The following is a 19,433-nucleotide window of genomic DNA, read 5'->3' as shown; positions in this document are numbered from 1 at the left end:
TATAATTCAGGCCAACAGCTGCCTCAGCAAGCAATCTCTCTCCCTCTCTGCTTCTTAAGTGTCCTGTTCTTTATGCAAAGCAATGTCATATGTCGCGCTGTCAGTATTTCGGTCTAGCGCCTCTTGTGTGTCTGAAGGGCTCTTGTGCGTGCTGTCCTTGCCAATGCCCCTTGGCTCAAAAATCTCACCATCACAGTCACGGAGTCACAGAGGCAGAGAAACCATTCTCAGGGAAGGTTTTCTATCCACAGAGGAACATAGTCAGACCCACTCTTTAAAATCGAGCAGTTTTGCTCACGTCAATAGTGAACTCTGTGCTGAAATATGAAAACACAACCTGGAATCATTAATTAAACACATAGACGCAAGCAAAAGAAACAAGTTGTTCTCTTGGCTCACAGTGATTTATGACGGCAGGTTTGTAAATGAGAAATGCATGAGCGATGTTAACGCACAACCCTGGCTGAAGGATCATTAGCATTAGAGTTGGGAAGTCCATTTCCATCACTCACTGTCAGGGATCGGTGCAGTGATGCTTTCTGCCCAGCTTTACGTTGTATCAAGTATTTATGGAGGTGACAAGGGAACTGTGATGTTTTATACAGAGGACAGAGATTACTGGAAAGCACTGGGATTTTAAAAACACATAAAACTGCTAAGAAAAACATATGATACGTTGCCTACTGTACACTTAACTATTAGCGGTGACATAAAATAAGAGTAAACTGTACATGATGGGAGCAGTATCAGGAAAAAATGGATGCTGTGAATATAAAAAAATTGATTCCTAATAATATTCTTAAAATATAGGAGATTTCCAACGGGATGCTGCTCATGTCCAGACAAATTCTTCAAAAAAAGGCTGTGCAGGTTGTTTCAAGTCCTCTTACAAGGGTCATGAAAATGACTGGCTCTGGAACTTTTTGACATCACACAGACAAATGAATCTTAATTGCACAGTCAATGGCACCTTTTTGATTATCAGAAACTTGACCCACCTAGTCATGGTCAGGTTACAAGGACAAAGTACAATAGATGCAATTATTCCTAAAAACAAGAAGAGCTAATACGGGAAAAAGTCCCAGGATCTTAGTACAGTTGCTCATTTCATATGTGAAAGGGGGGCATTTCTAAAAACCATGTATTGCTAATGATTAATTATTATTATTATTATATAAAAGGAAAAGTGTATATGCAGTTTTAAGTGAGATGTCTTATGTGTAAAATGTGATGTGAGCAGATGTCAGAGCATTGCTTTCAATAAGTGCAGAAGGGCACTTAAAACGATGCATCTGTCTCTTCATATATCCATCTAACTCGTCACCATACTCTTCATCTACAAATTTTAACATCAACATTTCTGCTGATGTGTCTGTTCTGCCCCTGACTGGACTCCCAGAATGCCTCTGCTCAACCCCTCCCATCCTATGCAAATGCAAACATCAGCACAATCCATATGACAGAAAAATTACAAAGATCTTATACAGTATATAATTGTATTAACACTAAAAAGCATATTTAAGCATTAAAGCTGCATTAATTCCATTAGATTTAAGAGCTGCCAGTAGCGTGCTGTCAGAGGTGGAAAGAGTATGAAAATATTCTACATAAGTAAAAGTACCATTACATTAATGAAATATTACTTAAGTACAAGTAAAAGTACCAGTCTACTTCTACTCAAGTAAAAGTAAAATGTAGCTTGTTTAAAAATTTACTCAGAGTAAAAATTACTAAGTTACATTTTAACAGTGGGAGGGAGGCAAAACTCCACAGTCCTGCATAGTTTAGATATAAACCTAATTAAACACATCTGATCCAGCTAATCTAATCATTTAGGGTTATTTGAAAACTACATGGTATGTGTGTTGGAGCAGGGTTAGAACTAAACTCTGCAGGCCCTCCAGGAACTGAGTCTGACACCCCAGAAAAGGCCTATACATCTAAAACTAGTTATTTTTAATTAAAGCAATCAGTTATTTAGAATAATAAGATATTTGGGCTGTTACCAGGCAAATTAAATCAGTATCAACTAAATTCATATTTGCAGTTCAGAGGAAACACAGAAGCTGCATCTGAAGTGATATTTAGATGTTTACACACTGTTTAATGCAGGACAGGAATATATTTAACCTGCAGTTACACATGCAGAAATAATGTTTTGATATATAAGATATAAAGTGTTGAATGCTCATTTTAAATAAAAAAAATAAAAAAAAAAATAAAAAATTAAAAGATCCTTTTAAATGTGAAATTAAAACCACCAGTAGGTGGCATCAAGTCACTGCTAATAAGTGAATCATTCAGGAACGAAACACTATCATGTTGCTCAGAGACACAGAACAGTGCTGTGGCTGTGTTTGGGATTATTTTTGTTGTCGAAATAGAGCAAAAACAGGAAATATAGTGTCCAAAACATAAGACTCTTAATTAACTTCTTGTTTATTGAACTGTTGAAAAAAATCTATATGTAATCATGCTGATTTTTGGACGAAAAATGGCACTCTTCGTGTGATACTTATTTACTATATGAAATAATATAAATATATACATTTTCTGCCCCTATGTCTTTAATTTTGTGATCATTCTAAATGCATTGTAACAGACTGAATCACGCAGTGAAAGAACGCGCACTAGTCTAATCTACTAGATTTCACGGCACTCTGTAGGAGTGTTTTGTTTGGTTTTTGGCAAAATACTGATAATGTGAAAACGCACATTGTTAAAACAACAATTACAATATTATTGCAGATGATATATATTGTACACCCTGCACCACTGTCTTTTTGGCTAATTAGTGCAAACCCTTTTGCTAAACTGTCAAAGCTTAATTTTAACCACCAATGCAACGATGCAAGTATTTATCTTACCTCTACATGCTTGTGAAGGATTGATGTCTTGTCAAGATTTTATAAGCTGCTAGTTTGATCTCCCTAAGCAAACACAGTTTACACTGCATAATAGAGCTTAAATATGGCTAGTGCTTCACTTCATTTCCTTTGAATTCAACTTCAGCAGAATACGACAGGGTTTGGTTTTCAGCGGTGTCTGCACCACTAACATCTGTTTTGTCAATCTGCATCTTTCTTGTGATTTTAGTGCCACTTTGCCCTCCTGCCCATTATTTACTTCAGTAGTTTCCAGGGAGAGATTGTGTTTTAAAATGTAGCAAAGTACATATATACTTAAGTAAAAGTAAAATTACAGATTTTAAAAAATACTTTAAGAAGTAGAAGTACACAAAAAAGCTACTCAGTTACAGTAACAGAAGTAAATGTAATTAATTACTTTCCAACTCTGCCTACTTTAGTATGAAAAATTTAACATGATTTTCTTATGTGCTTTTGGGGTAAAATCAGTGTGATTAATTATACTGGACAAAGCTAATTCATCTTAATATTCATAATATAAGAATGATATTCATGCACTACCATTCAACAGTTTTTAGTTGGCAAAGGTTTTTCAGTGTTATTGAAAGAAATCTGTTATGCTCACCAAGGCTAGATTCATTTAATCAAAATATAAAAAGTAATATTGTGAAATATTATTACAGTTTTCATCAGCCATTACTCCAGTCTTCAGTGTCACATGATCCTTCAGAAATCATTCTAAAATGCAGATTTTTTTTTTTGAAAAAATGAAACAATGTTGAAAATAGTTGCTTATTATGTTTGTTTTTTCAGCATTATTTGATCAATAGAAAGTTCAAAAGAACATGATTTATTTAAAATAGAAGTCTTTTGTAAATTTACAAATGTCTTTACTATTACTTTTGATTAATTTAATATATACTTGTTGAATAAAAGTATTAATTAAATAAAGAAAAAAAAACATTTCGGAACATTGATTTTGGGGTGAAACATTTGTAAGATTCTTTGTTAAATGCCTGTAATGGCACATGTTTTGCACCTGTGTGTACATGTACACACTTAAAAATGTACAGCAACGCCGGTATTGTTTGTGTGCGTGTGTAATAGGCATTTATGATCCATCATTAGAGGGGTAATTAACAGCAGCCCTCCCTCCCCCCCGCGCAGGTTCACAGCAGCAGCTCTCACTATCAGAGGGTTGCCATGGCAGCTGCTCCCCTGCAATTTACTCTGCCAGACCTTTGTTCAGTATCCCTGCAATCTTTCCTTTTACATTTTTTGTGCTGATATGAGAGAAGCACCACCTCATTTTCTTCCTTGTACACCCCTGAGGCCTCACAAATACCCAGACAGAAAAGCTCTGGCCTAACTTAATTCCTCATGCCAGAGTCGTCTATACTCTCTGGTCTCCAAAAACAAGATTAAACTGCTTTGGAGACATAAGTGGAAGTGTATGATACCATGACATTTAAAATTGCAACACACTGTTATTAACCCTAGTCTATCATTGCAATGGGAAAAACCAGACATAATTGTTCACTCTTGGCTAATTATGTCTTTTCTTTCACTTTACATTAATAGCTGTCATGCACGATGGAACGCAGGGAGATTTTTTTATGAAATATTAAGATAAACCATCTGTGGATAATATGTAGTTTGGCTGCTCTGAACTACAGTATCTATTATAACTATTATATCTATTACAACATTCCAGACATGTTGAGCCTCCAGCAAGTTTGCAACCATATTACTCCCTCGCTTATGCAAAAAAAAATTAAATTAAAATAATGGGATACAATTTGTTTTTTTTTTTTTTGCTTTTGACCTCTTGACCTCTAGTTTCAGCCTCAAACGGCACACCCAGTGGACACACTGTCTGTCTGATCTGTGCACATTGTACAAAAAATGTCAACTGCTGGCTGTAATCAAAAGTTTCAATCTGATTATCTGATTATTTTCTCCATGCTGGTCTATTATTGTAGTTTAATTTAAGAAACACTGCCCCTGAACATATATATGTATGAAAATACACACCTATACATATATATATATATATATATATATATATATATATATATATATACACACACACTCACAGTCTTGCAGCCTCTTCCTGTCTAAGTGGGCAATTCTTGGCCAGAAATAACAGCAATAAGGACCAGACGCTATGCCGCAAGTCACACGTCTGCCCAGACGAGACTATTTGACCTCTATCATATGACAACTTGGAAAGGAAATCCTTAACAACGTTCACTTCAATTGCTGTGTAAAAAATCTGAAGTCAAAAGCTAATCATCTAGCACTGATTGAAGTCATTAGTCATGGGGTTTCTGTGGACAGAAGCTTATGTGAAAGGCATTTTCTGCTTCTCACCAGCAGTCACAGCGTGTCCAGAGGTGAGGTCTCCGTTGAAGCCGTTCTCTTTAGTGTAGGAGGCGGCAGAACCAGAGTGGGCACCGCCAGGCTGACAAGTCCTGTAGGTAGAAGAGAAGCCGTTCTCTCCATGCCCACCTGGGGAGGATGAGCCCTGGGCTCCCGGAGATGACCACTGGGGGCCGCTGTCCTCGGGCTGCCGACCGTCTGCCATCTGAACCAGAGGGGAAGGGGTCACTCCTTAGTCCTGAATGATCAGAAAAATGCGAAAAATACACTGACTGAACAGAATGAACACTGGATATTTAAAGTCAATCAACATTCATCATCTACTTTATGTAAAAGTGTCAGAGAAAGAAGGTATATTCAGAAAATATAATATTTATACTAACTAAATACTGCACCATGCATGCTGTATATATCAGAAGGCAGTGTATAAAATATATTAACAATAAAGATAGACAATATTATAGTGCATTATGACCTGATCACATTACATGTTAAATTCAGAGAATTTATTATTTGGCATATTAAATATAGTAAGTTTTTTTTTCTTCTTCTTTTAAGAAACTAATACTTTAAGTCAACAAAGAAAGCATTAAATTTATCAAAATTTCTTTTCATCAAAGAACCCTGAAAAAAGACATATCATATATGGTCATCACAAAAACATAACTGTTTTCAACATTGATAATTATAAGAAATGTTTCTTGGACACCAAATCAGCATATTAAAATTATTTCTGAAGGATCATGTGACACTGAAGACTGAAGAAATTGCTGCTGAAAATTCAGTTTTGCCATCACAGGAATAAATTACATTTTAAAATATATTAAAAAAAGAAGATATTTAATATTTCACAATGCTACAGTTTTTAGAGTATTTTGATCATAAAAATGTAGCTTTACCAAACCTTACCAACCCCAAATATTTGAACTGTATATAATCATTAACAATTGTATAATGTAATATTATATGTTATATAAAATATATATTATTAAGTATAATCAATGTTTACAATTATTTTAAAATCATTACAAATATACAAAAAAAAGTGTAAAAAAAATTGCAAAATTTTGCAGTCCTATCAAATACTAAGTAAAATTGTAATATGATAAAGAAACGCTGTTATTCGTTATCCTAATAACCAGGACTGCTATGCCATCACTTGAATTTTTCCATGGCAGTACATTATATTGGTATAATCCATTTCCAATTAACCTGTCCCTAAACAACACATAAAAACAAAAACTGGTTATTAACTTTACACGTCAGTCCCTTCCTTCCTACACAGGTGATTGTTAAGCTGCAAACAGGGCCAGACATCACTGGTAGGTGCCATATATGATTTGCACTACATTGAAAAAACACACTCTGACAGCAGATTCTTTGAAAAAGGACAGCAGTGTGTCAGTGTGAAGTGCACTTTCTTCACATCTTCCTCACCTGTCACAACATATATGAAAAATGAGGGTGAAGGACGGAAGAGCAGCCTGTATTTTGATGATACACTTGACAGAACATGTGTTTCCACTGAATTTGGTGGGTTACTGCAAATGTCACCATCTCCTGTCAGCTATGCAAGGTACATGGGCATACAATGTATCCACAACAAGGGCATTTACCCTCCATAAATAAGAAAGAAAGAATGAGAAAGAGAGGGCGAGACAGGCATCTCAGTGTGCCAGCAATTAAATCTGAAGTTTGAAAGTGCGGCAGTAGCTTGTAAATCTTAATTTGTAGTGTCCAAACTCTGCCCTCTATCTCTTGCCCACTCTCTCTCTCTCTCAGTTTTGCCCTGAAGTGGATTTTCAGATGACTTTGGGCCACCAGAGATGTTCACGATATCTTAATTGCTCCATGGGGTTGTTGAGTGTGTGCTGGTGGAGGGGAGTCTGTCTGTGCTGCTAATGAAGGCTTTAATCAGCCACAACTCATTCCTTCTCTCTGACTGACAGTAACTCCTCGAGGGAGGATGCCTTCCTTCCCTCTCGCTCCCTTTCAATCTCAATCCCTCACTCGGTGTTATAAGGGTCTTTCTCGAGGCTTTTAGGATTATTGCAACTTGTTGATTATAGGAAAAGTTTCTGCCTGACTGCAAACCCCTATGATTCCTGGTGGAAGGAAAAGGCTATGTAATCCAAAATTAGGTATCATGTTACTTTAATTTACTGATGTTGCTAAGGCAAGCATCACTTTGCTCATATATAGGGTTACATAGGGATTTGGCCAAATCGCCAAATCCTAAGTATTGCATTTCAGCATGTAAAATTACATGAAATCATGTGGTTTGATGAAAAAGGGTGTGATATTACTAAGTAGACCACAAGTTGGGCAAAAGAACCCACAGACTTACATTGAAGCCATTTTAAGTGACAAGAATTTGCCTAAAAAATTGTAAATTAAATATATAATAAAACATATATATATATATATATATATATATATATATATATATATATATATATATATATATATATACACGCACACACACATAAAAATATTAAAATAAAGGATAAAAATAATACAAAAATAAACCATACAAATTAAATGTAAAATTTTAGCTGTTTCTGATTGTAATGGTTTTGACCTTTTTGCCCTTTTTTAGGTTAGAATGGGACTTCTTATGTGTTGCATTCAATGCAAAAGCATTTATAGCACCTTTAAGTTATACAGATGTTCTGAATGTACAGTAATGTTGCAGATTAGTGACATTAATTCTCAGATGTAAGACATTTATCTTAATTTAACTTGTAGAAGTCAGCTGCAATTGACAAGGGCAATGCCAAAGACTCACACGAGTGACTCGTCCATATCATCACTGTCATATATGCTAAATTTCTAATCGTCTCACAGCAAACTTATCTGCTGGAGGCCAGATACACTGAGATTACAGTATGAAATCTTGCTGGGTATCGGTGGTGTCACAGTCATGACAGAACCCCGCTGAGATCTTGATTAACTGGGGAATCGTGGGAAAGCATTAAACCTAGCACTAAAAATTCAATCTAATGCAGCATCCCCACTGGCACTCTGCACCAAAAATGTTTCATATATATATATGTGGAGTTGAAAACTATTCCACAAAGTTTGAAAAAATATGAAAAGAAAATCTTGAATGTTTAAAAACACAGCTCAAACTGTAAAACATGGCACCAGCCAAAAAAAATAAAATTAAAAAAAATTTGGAAGGTGGACTCTTGACTTGGGCAAGTAAACTGATTAGCAACCACACAGCAACATGCAATCAACCACAGCATGCTAGCATTGAGGAGATTACTTTTTAAACAGACAAGCTTCACTAGGAAAATAAATAAATAAATTGTACTTTAAATTAAAGCTCATTTAATTAGCATTAGTAAATGTATTGTTATTTATACAAAATGAAATGTTAAAATGCATTATTACTTATAGAAATTAACATTAGTGAATGCTATCAAAGTATTGTTTTTTTTTTCAGTTTATGATAAAAAAATGAACCTTACTGTAAAGCATTACCAAAATTATTTATTGAATGAAATGACATGAATGAATGAATGAATGAATGAATGAATGAATGAATGAATATGTACCTGTAATATTTAACTCTATTATTTGTCTTCACTCCCATTGGTAGTACCAAATCATATGCATAAAATTAAAATTTCTCAATTTTCTTCCATCACTGGACACACCCACATCATATCCCCAATGGCCACTGCTGGTCATGTCATCTCATATCATCAAATCACACTAAAAATAAATGACTTTGTCACTGCAAATCACTGTATCTGTGAAAGTGTCTCCAAAAGTGACAGAGAAAGACAAGGACATTCACAACAACTGAAGACTTCTGCTTTAGTGACTCTAGTTATTTACTGCAGACTGACAAGGACTCTATTTTTATTTGGCAATGTCGGATTCAGAGAAAGCACTCCTCATAGAAAAAAAAACAGTAAACAGGACAGCTCAATGTCACTCTCTCTTTCTCTCTCACCTCAAAGTCTGTACATGATCAAGGTCACTTTTAGAGCAGCATCAATCCTTTAGATACACTGGCACACTCACAAATACACAATTTTGTCAATCTCACTGCAACAAGGCATAAACTGAGCACATTACAGTACCAGCATCAGTGAAATATTCATCTGAAAAACAGCACACTCTGGTGGACAGAAATGGCAGTAACACTCAATAAGCTTGAGGGTGTTTGAATAGATACTGAAGCGATAGCAGGTGTGGTACACTGGGCACAGTACCAAGTCTGAGTGCCAGGCTTCTCATGATTTTGATCTAGAGAACGTATGCTGGGCACTGGGAAAGTACCAGGCATTAGGCCAGCCAACAAATCCAACCTACCAGCAAAGATGCAGAAGGCAGGTCCAGAGTACTGCTCCCAAAACAACTGTGATGACTTACTGGAACCAAAGACTAGGAGCAAATGGACCACTTGTAGAAAATGAATGGGAGAAACCTTTCAACGCAGCAAAACATTTACATCTATGCATTTAGCAGATGTTTTTATCCAAAGCAACTTCCAATAGATGAGCATAAGCAACCTGTCACAGAGCCAACAATATTCACAGTATACAGTGCCAGGTCTATTATAAAGTTAGATTAGGAAACAAGATAGACCAGAGGAAAAATTAAAAGAAGTAAGAAACAATGTCCTGCATTTTAGCCCAAGAACCAATCGTCTTATTGTTAAAGGCATTGTCTTGTGGTAGTAACATTTTTGTAGGCCAAAATCCAGAAACAAGTTAGCATTTTAGCACTTCCTGTTCTATCTTCATAAAGTCATAAAGTTTTTTTGATAGATTTTTGCTTAAGTGCTAAAACGTTTGTGGATAAAATAAGCACAAAGTAGTCTCACTTTTTATTCAACTTGTGTTCATTTGTGAAGACTGCCATGGTGAACAAACAAGCTCACTTTCTGAAAAATTCTGTTGGGTTTTTGTCGAGGGGACCAGGAACCATGACTACTTCTGGGTTGGCTTACAAAAATACATCATCACTGCAGCATTCTATTGGCAGGACTGACCTGAAATGATTTCAGCTTTAGAAGCAAAATACATAATATTTTAGTCCGATTTTATTACCAATTTGATGTTTAGCCAACAGTTTTGGAGAGATTTCAGCCTTTCCCCATATAAACAAATAGGAGCTATACTTATATAACCATTGCCTAGACAAAAAGCAGCTGCCCAGGGCGTTTCCAAGATGCCCACGATTGAACACATTTACGTTAAAAGTGATTTTGCCAAAGCAATCAAAAATGAACATAACTCAAACAATTGAGCTGTATCTCATTCCACAATTCAGATCAAACTAAAGCCATATGTCATTTGTTTATTGTCCACAAATCCATTATAAATCCACAAAAACTGAGCTGGAATAGAGAAAACAGCATCACAAGCATCTGTTTATGACTCTCTGCGTATTTGAATTTACTCTTAGCTGTCGCAGCACTGCAGGGCCACTTCCTGTACAAGCAAAGAGAGATGGATGGATTGCTGATGAAGTGGACATCTATGAAAAGACAGTCACATCACTTTCTCCATTCTTGGCAGGCCGGGCTAATGCGTGGAAGTGAACTTCTGCAGAAACTGGGTTGTGAGCTTTGTGGTGCATTCTGGGAAATAAGCACCACAGGAAGCCAACCTGTCTGCTGGACCCCAGCACAGAGATTAAGTCAAGGACAGGACATGATGTTACACTGTCCTCAAACAACCCCCAAACTAAGTGTTACTTCTAAAAATAGAACAAAAACAAAAAAAAGTTAATCAATTTGAACCTAAATGATTCATATCATCCGCTGATGCAGTTGTCGCAGTAAATAAAGAGAACTTGTAGCTTATAATCCGCCTGTAGCTGGTGCCATGCTAAAATTGAACCCCATGCCCCCCACACAGACCCAGCTGTGATTGGTGGATGAAGTGTGGCACTTAGGAGCACGCTCTAATTGGCTGAGAGAAGATGGCAGTCAGACGAGCCATTTCTTTCAACCCAGATGGAAGTGACAGCTCTGACCTTCTTTTTTCCCAGAAAGGGAAGCAGGAAAAAAATCTCAAACTCTCCCTGGGTGAACCAGAGCCAGTTGGCAGACATCTACGCCCCTGGCACTCACATGTCCCTGAGCAGACAGTGTGATATGTGCACCCTATCCAAACCCTGCAACCTTTAGGGGTGTCTGTAAAGCTGTGAAGTCAATGCCCCAAACTGTTTTGGTAGGGATTTTGTTCATGCTGTCAGAACTCCCTACTGGGGATGGCATTAAATTGCCCCAGAAGAAGATGAACATTTGCATTGACATTCAAAGACTTTAACTTTTCTATTCCAAAAGTTCAAAATAACTCATGATAGATCCCAAATTTGAATAGGCGCACCACCGCAGCTGGGATTAATCCTTGGAATGTGGCACGTACTGACAGTAAACACTATTTGAATAAATGAAAAAAGCAACTGTGTCTGGATGAACATTAAATCCGAACCCACACGACAGTAGAAATCCTCACTTAAACCCTTGTTTAAACCCTTTTATACACCATTTCAAAGCTATTCAAGTGCATGACAAATATGCAAGCAAAAATATGCAGTAGAATTCATATGGCAATGCATATAGGGTGCATTCACTAATTCCGACATTCTTAAAAATAAAGGTTTCTTTACTGGTATTGGTGGTTCCGTGAAGAATTTTAACATCCATGGAACCTTTCCATTGCATAAAAAAGTTATTCTATAACAATAAAAAGAATTCTTCAGATTATTAGAATGTTCTGTAAAACCTACACTTTATGATTTATGACTTTGGACAGTTTACAATTCACAGAAAATCACAAAGTGTATGATGGGTAAAGAAACAGATTTTTTAGCTTCAGAATTTGATTCTAATAAGTTAGAGGACATCAGTCATTCTTGATTCTTTGATCTGATTTTAGAACACATTGTTTTCATTTGTCATGTGCCTCCTACAAATGAGTCACACAGAAGTTGTTTTCAGCATGATTTGAAAAGTCTGTTTATGTGTGATCCTCATTCATTTAGTGTGTGATGGACGGTTTTCTCTGCAACCATTTACAAAATCATGTAGGATGCCTTGAGTTTTAAAATACCTTTGATTTTAAAAGTTGTATAGTACATTCCAGAATTAAGAAGAAAAAAGTCTTTTTAAGAACTGTTTATTTAAAGGTTTGTTGGGAAACTCAAAATTGTTCTTCTATTACTGCAAACCTCCCCCTTTGAAACCTTTAAGAGTGTAGGACCATTTTGCAGCTGACAAAATGTTTAAAAGAGGTTAAAATGGACAAATTGGGGGGGGGGGGATTACCTTCAGGGGGACAATATTTGTCACTGGACAGTACCCTTAAGTGGTACTAATAAGTAACCCTAAAAGGATTGTTTACCCGAAAAGAAACATTCTTGTTTTTTTTTTTTTTTTCATCTTTGGAACAGAAGAAACTACTGCATTTGTCCATATAATTAAAGTCAATGGGGTCAAAAACAACAATGAACACATTGTATGCAAAAGAAAGTGATGGTGAACAAATGATGACAGAATTAAAATTTTTGAGTGAACTGTATCCTTTAGAAGCAGATAAGGTTACAAAGGTATACTTTTACAGGGTGATGTCAGTGCAGTACTGTCGGACCTTAAAAGTCAGATTTTTTCACATCACCAATGCAAAAAGTCAAACTGTCAGCCAGATTGCATGCATCGCTACTAATGCATGGGTTTTTGCCACATTCCAAATCAAGTGGTTAAAAACACTCAGCTTGCCAAGACAAGCACCGAAGAACTTTTGCACACAGAAAGTAATCCACATCAAGAGTATGCTGGCAGTTGCTTCTAACTGCAGGTTAAATAGGTACTATCCTTCATTCCGTCCCCCACTCTTCCTCTCTCCGTACGGATACCTGGCTCACTCCACTGCGGCTGCATTGCAGAGCTCTCAGCTCACACATACACACTCCAAAAGGGAGACAGAACAGCAACTGGACTATGTTAGATGTGGACTGAGAACTGTCCTCGGGTGTTACTGCACAGTGTTGCAAAACGAGGACACTGATACAGGTTTTTATGGGTCTTTTTATTTGTTACAGGAAGAAGTGAATACAAATCTGTGGGTTTTATTTCTATAAAGAGGATGTCTGTCAGCCAAAGAGGAGCAGGCAGCATAAAGAGCGATACACCATGTTCCATTGAAACACAGATGAAGTACCGTTTCATCTTGAATTATTTACTCAAGACTGTCATAGTATCTGTGAGAAATTCGATCTACCAAACTGGACATTCAATATCCAGTCAAACTTTTCTTGTGCTTCTACACTGTGTGTAGAAGGCTTACCCACAGTGTCAGTGTTTTTTTGTTTGGAAGTTTGTTATCTGTATCTTTTCTCAAAAAAATTATAGTAAATCATAATTTCATCCTGCACTTCATTGTGCAAAGAAAAAAAAATGATTGAACTCAAACTTTTTTTGTTTGTTTCGGCTGATGTCATATAGACCATGCAGGTGGGAAAAATTATTAACCAATAGCCAATCAGCATTTTTGGCATTATTTTAGAGAACTGTTGTAGGTAATGCACCTATTCTTAAATCTTGCCATCAAGATCAAGTACACACTAATTTAATGCTGATTAATGTTAATAGTGTAAGTTGCAACAACAATAGCAAACAGTCAAATTGAAAAAGAGATTTAAAAAAAAGTTAAACTGAGATATACTGTATCTAGATGCTCTCAAATAAACTTTTTTACTCAAATAATTTTAAAAGTTTGTGTATCACCTGCTGTCAGTTTCAGGACCGTCTCAATCCACTGTAAACTACATTCTGGTCTGGCCAAAGTTTTGATAAGGAAATCCCACTTTTCACAATCCAATAAACTCCTCCTAATAGATAAAATTAAGACCTGTCCTACAGTACAAATTCATACGTAATCCTTATTCTCACTTGGAAATACGTGACATTACAGAAGTGAAAATGGGTTCTGAATGTCATTTCATGTCTTCCTTGAGGATCCTAATGGGATAACCAAACAACTAAAATCCTTTTTAATCTGAAAGTCCCATTTCCAGTGTATTTATACAGAATTTTGTACAGAATTAGCAGATGTTTAAAGGATCCTTTATGATTTGTTTGAATGCTTTAAGATAATTCCATTAGAATCCTGCACATTCCTTTGGGATTTATTGAATAACAGTAACATCACTAATCTATAACTTGCATACGACTCATCACGGGAGAGTAACAAGTGTCTTATAATTTTGTTTTCCCTCTGGAAAAATTTCCTAGTTTTAAAATGTAAACTTATTATTGTTTGCTGCGGGAGCTCAAGTAGTTTAAAAATTCACAGTGGGATTATTCGAATCTGCGATACGAATGATACTGCTATAGCATCTTACACATGCAATTACAGCCTGCAGGCTACAGTAGATTACACATCTGCTGTGAAACCTGTTCAAAACAAGCTTGCATAAGTGTGGTCGTGACACTATGCACTGCTCTGCACTGCCTACGGTCTTGATATGGATCCTAGTGCGGTGGCGAGGGTTATACACTAGCGAAAATGGAGAAAGGAAGAAAGAGTTTAATTAAATTATGTTGTGTATAGATGCCAAATTAGTTTTAAATCTTCATTCACACAGCCTGGAATATCCTCTGAAGTGTGACTCATGGCTGACTCATAAAACAAAAACTGATGGCTTAATCCAAAATATTACAAGATTAGCATTTTGGTAATCTTTTTTTTATTGCCGAAGATTTGTCACATGCATTCTGTAAACAAGCATGCACGTATTTCAACATGTAAATACTCAGACACATATGTGCAAACATCTATAAAATCATCAGCTGCACGTGTTTTAGTCAATTGAGCGAGAGAAAAAAAAGACAGGAATTTCATCTCTTTCACACGTCTCAGTGTGGGCGTCCACACATGTGAACATCGACCCGCCAAGCCACGTCCTACCCATCAACACGAACGTGTAAACATTCATTAGACCGATCGGAAGAGCCTTCGCCTTTTTCCATCTCTCAGAGGGCCCGATGTGCATTCAAAAGCAGGGAGAGGAAGGCTAATGAAAAGCTCTTCTGCTGCAGCTTCACTTGAAAACAGAAGCAGAGAGAAAAGCAAAGCACTGCTTATTAACTGGCTTTTGTTTTGGTATTTCGCGGGTGTGCGTCACGCTCATCAACAGCTTGAAGGGCTCTCTGCTTCCCGCTCAGCCCACTCACAGCTCCTGTGTGCTGGAGACTTAAAACATTTTCTTCACCTCAATCTGTTACTGTAACTACAACAGAAACTCTATTACATTTCAGGGTTATAAGGTTTTTGGATGTAGATCTAAGGCAGTTTCGTGAAACCAGACTTTTGATAATCATAGTCTGCTCCACATTGCAGCCGGCCACTTGAAAGAATATTCTAGGTTCACTACAATCAACAACATTTGTGGCATGATGTTGATTACCACGAAAAAAAAAAATATATATATATATATCAACTCGTGCCCAGTGAGGAAATTAAATGTCAGTGAATAGGGCCCATATATAGAGGATTTAAAATCTCACATTTGAAGCTTTTGGATTTTTTACAGTGGTTTTAGGGTTTTTGACGTTGGCAACGGTCATGGCAAAGAAGTTGTAAAATTGGATATAGCTTTACAAGAAAAAGATTAAAATGTTCATATTCATGCTGTTTATGTCTTGTGGCTATGCTGTTATTATTAACATGCTAAAACTATTAAATATTGCTTTTGTTCAATGAAGCGGTTATGCTGTTATTATTAACAAGCTAAAACTATTAGATGTTGCTTTTGTTCAGTAAAAACAAAAATTTTGAATTATATCTATCTATGTACATAATACCAAAAAGAAAACTGAAATAGTTCACTTCCTTTGTAAGTGTAACCCAGATTTTATTTTATTTTTTTATTTTTTTTAAGAAAAAAAGGGACAAAATTCATTTTTGTACTATCAGCTTTTCAGGGCTGATCCAATAAACACAGAATTAGTGCAGTGTAAACTAGACATCAGACAGGATAAAGCCGTCTGGGAAACATGTTAAGCTACCAATCATACTTTGTTTTCTTTTATATGACATTTAAGGGCAAAATAATCTGTAATCAGATACAACACTGTAGCAGCCTGGGAACTTATAAACACGAGACTGTTTCCTAGTGGACTGATAAAATCCTGTGCACCCTGACTTATAGGGCCCTATCCAAAATGGCCCATTTATATGGACTTGCAATCTTATGACTTTCACTTAAACATTTCTGTGATGTCCATAAGTCATTTTATGATTATAAAGGGTCCTCATGAGCGCAGATTTCACCATATTATCGACAGCTATCACCTCTGTGGAATCACTTCACCAAAATATGGAGGTGGAGTGTAGTGGCTGAGGGTGTCCATTGCTGTTTGCATCCTAAACGTTATGCAAGAACAGAACTAGTACTTCTGAAATCACTAGTATGCAAAGGGTACCTGGATGATATGCTATTTGTGTGCAACCATGCATGCCTTTTGGGTAATATTGCCTACAATCCCCTACCAAGATGACCATCAAGTGGACTGCCTTAAAGGGAATTTGGTTTTACTGCTTAAAACAGAGGCAAACTGGGATGAATCAAAGTTCAGAGGTGGTTCATATGGCATTTATGCCACATGTTCATGTAAGAGGAGCCATAATAAGGTCTGTTGTGATTGGTCATGCTACAGATGTACTGCAGGGATTGGTTGGTACCTGTCTAGGTGGTGGTACTCCAGTGATGATTGGTGGCGTATTTAGAAGTCAGCTTCAGGGCCCTGTGGACAAGCACCTGCAAACAGATCAGATCAAAGAAACAATTCTATTAGCTTCCAAATATATACATAATAATTAAAGGTGTTACTGATGAAGAAACTATCTGTATAAATGTGCAAGAAAGAACACATGGGAGTATGTGTTACTAACACACAGTATGAGCTCATTAGCTCTTTAATGAGATCACAACCTAGGCAATCAGCATTCAACTGTGTATGACACACACACACACCTGGACAAACCACAGAGACATGCCTTTATTACAGCACACATATTAGTGTTGAATGGTACACCTACAGAATACAAAAACCATAATTCTCTTTCTTTGCCTACACAGCCAGTATGCTTATCATGCTTGAATTTTCAGCTCCAGTTTTCATTGTCACATGATCCTTCCATGCTAATTTTCTGCTTAAGAAACCTTTCTTATTACCAGTATTGAAAATGTACTGTTTTATAAAACTCAAACTAATAGTTAATACAAATAAAAATGTGTTATTTAACCCAATATCTGTTATTTTACCTAAAATTAAAAACCAGTCACATTTAAATTTCTATCATGACAACTCTCGGAAGGTTTAGCGTGATAACGTACATGACAATGTTAATGTGTTTGGTTTTGGCGGAACAGATTTGCTACGCTGCTGCTGCTGCGGCAGAGCAAGTATGGAGACTTTCTACTATCAATACATCCACAACATGCTGCTGTAAGCATGTAAAATGATGTTACATTATACAGTATAGGATACATGAATCACCCTGCAGCAAACCTATACAGGTGGAGCTGGGGAAAGTGGAGGGTTTCTGAAGCGCACTGCAGCTGCTACAGCAAGCACTAGCCAAGTATTTGAATATTGAGCAACAAGCTCATTGGCCGCTGATACAAAAAGAACCTATCAGCTGTGCCGTGTGATAATCATGTCATTATGTCAGATTGAGTTAGACATATCGGACTGTGCCATCTAGAGTTTCGTGACAGAACTTTTGATTTAATATGCTCCCTTAGTAGAAAATTCCCTCTATAGAACATAAACAGTTCAATAGGTTTTTAAACAGCATTTATCTCCTTCACACACTCCATGGCCATAAAGAAAGCCTGACAAAGATTTTCAGTGCATCATTCTGTAAGCCATTCGTGGGCATACACAAGTCTCTGATTGAGGCACAAGAGAACATCTCCACAGGCCTGAACTAAATAAAGAGCTCCAGTTATCAGCGTTTGACAGCGGCTCTGACACAACAGTCATCTCTGCTTAACTCCATTCACAGCTGCTTCAACATGGCTTTATTATGGAGCATAATGTACTTATGACTGCAGCTTTGGTTCCAGATAAACCTGTACAACTCCATTTTCCCACTGGCTTTTGAAACTGTTTGTGTGAGTGATAGAGTTATAAAGAATGTCTACAGTAATAACTAGCCTAGACAAGCTTGAAGAGAAAAGATGGATATACTAACCAGTGTACTGGTGTCCATTTACCCTATAAAATAGCACTGCAGTGGTGCAAAGATGGCATCAGTCTAGGTTTGCATGGACGGATGAAGGATATGTTTTTAGGAATTTAGGATATGTTTTTATGACTTTTTTGGCCATTTTAAGTTGAAAAGTTACCTTTTTAAGTTGAAACATTGTAATAATGGATTTTTTTCATAAAAACACATATTTTCACTTCACAAGACATGAATTGATGGACTGGAGACATGATGTTTTTATCAGCTGTTTGGACTCTCATTCTGATGGCACCCATTCACTGCAGATGTTCCATTGGTGAGCAAGTGACGTACAGTATTGCTAAATTGCTCCAAATCTGTCCCAATGAAGAAACAAACACATCTACAACTTGGATGGCCTGAGGGTGAGCACAGTCTCAGCAAATTTTCATTTTTGGGTAAACTATTCTTTTAAAATTGTATGCTATTTTGAAATAAAAACACTAAAGATCAACCATTTAAAATGCAACAAGTGAATTTAGGCATTATAACATTATAATGCATGATATGAAAAAAAAACAGATTATGTTTAACAATGTTATTAATATGATTTAGTGTAAAAATGTTCAATAACTTAGCAAAATAATACAAATAGCAGGTCTAAATGTACCCCTATTTATCCATCTATCTACAGTATGTATCCTGTCCTGGTGGGTCAGCGCAACAGAGTTCTGACTTTCTGCTTGCGCTTCAGGGGATATGAGGTGGAAAATGCCACGTTTTCCTCTCTGCCACCAGATAATATGCAGACGCTCCACACAGTGACTCACACTGCATGAGCATGTGTGCCATTCGTGGCATGTTCACACTGAGAACTCCACTGAGACAGAGTAATTTCACCCTCACAGCACAGAGAGCCCCACACGGGTCCCAGAACCAGTAAACTGACATACTGCTGCAGCAGATGGGATTTAATCCC

General features: G+C 36.7%; 1 protein-coding gene across 13 annotated transcripts in view; it reads right to left on the bottom strand.

Moving 5' to 3' along the window:
- LOC109057072 (microtubule-associated protein 2-like) overlaps positions 1-19,433 on the bottom strand; it is a 109,624-nt gene that overhangs the window by 35,300 nt on the left and 54,891 nt on the right. For 12 of the 13 annotated variants that reach the window (XM_042731712.1, XM_042731714.1, XM_042731715.1 and 9 more), the window contains 2 exons: positions 16,964-17,039; positions 5,241-5,487 (listed from right to left, as the gene is read on the bottom strand). In XM_042731712.1, coding sequence (XP_042587646.1) covers positions 5,241-5,454 — 214 coding nt within the window. In that variant the 5' untranslated portion in view covers positions 5,455-5,487; positions 16,964-17,039. Of the gene's footprint in view, positions 1-5,240; positions 5,488-16,963; positions 17,040-19,433 lie in introns of those variants that run through there. The other variant, XM_042731728.1, reaches the window with a different exon arrangement.

This window comes from Cyprinus carpio, chromosome B9 (genome assembly GCF_018340385.1).
Source record: "Cyprinus carpio isolate SPL01 chromosome B9, ASM1834038v1, whole genome shotgun sequence".
Taxonomy (NCBI): Eukaryota; Metazoa; Chordata; class Actinopteri; order Cypriniformes; family Cyprinidae; genus Cyprinus; species Cyprinus carpio.
This window is presented reverse-complemented; position numbering and strand designations above follow the sequence as displayed.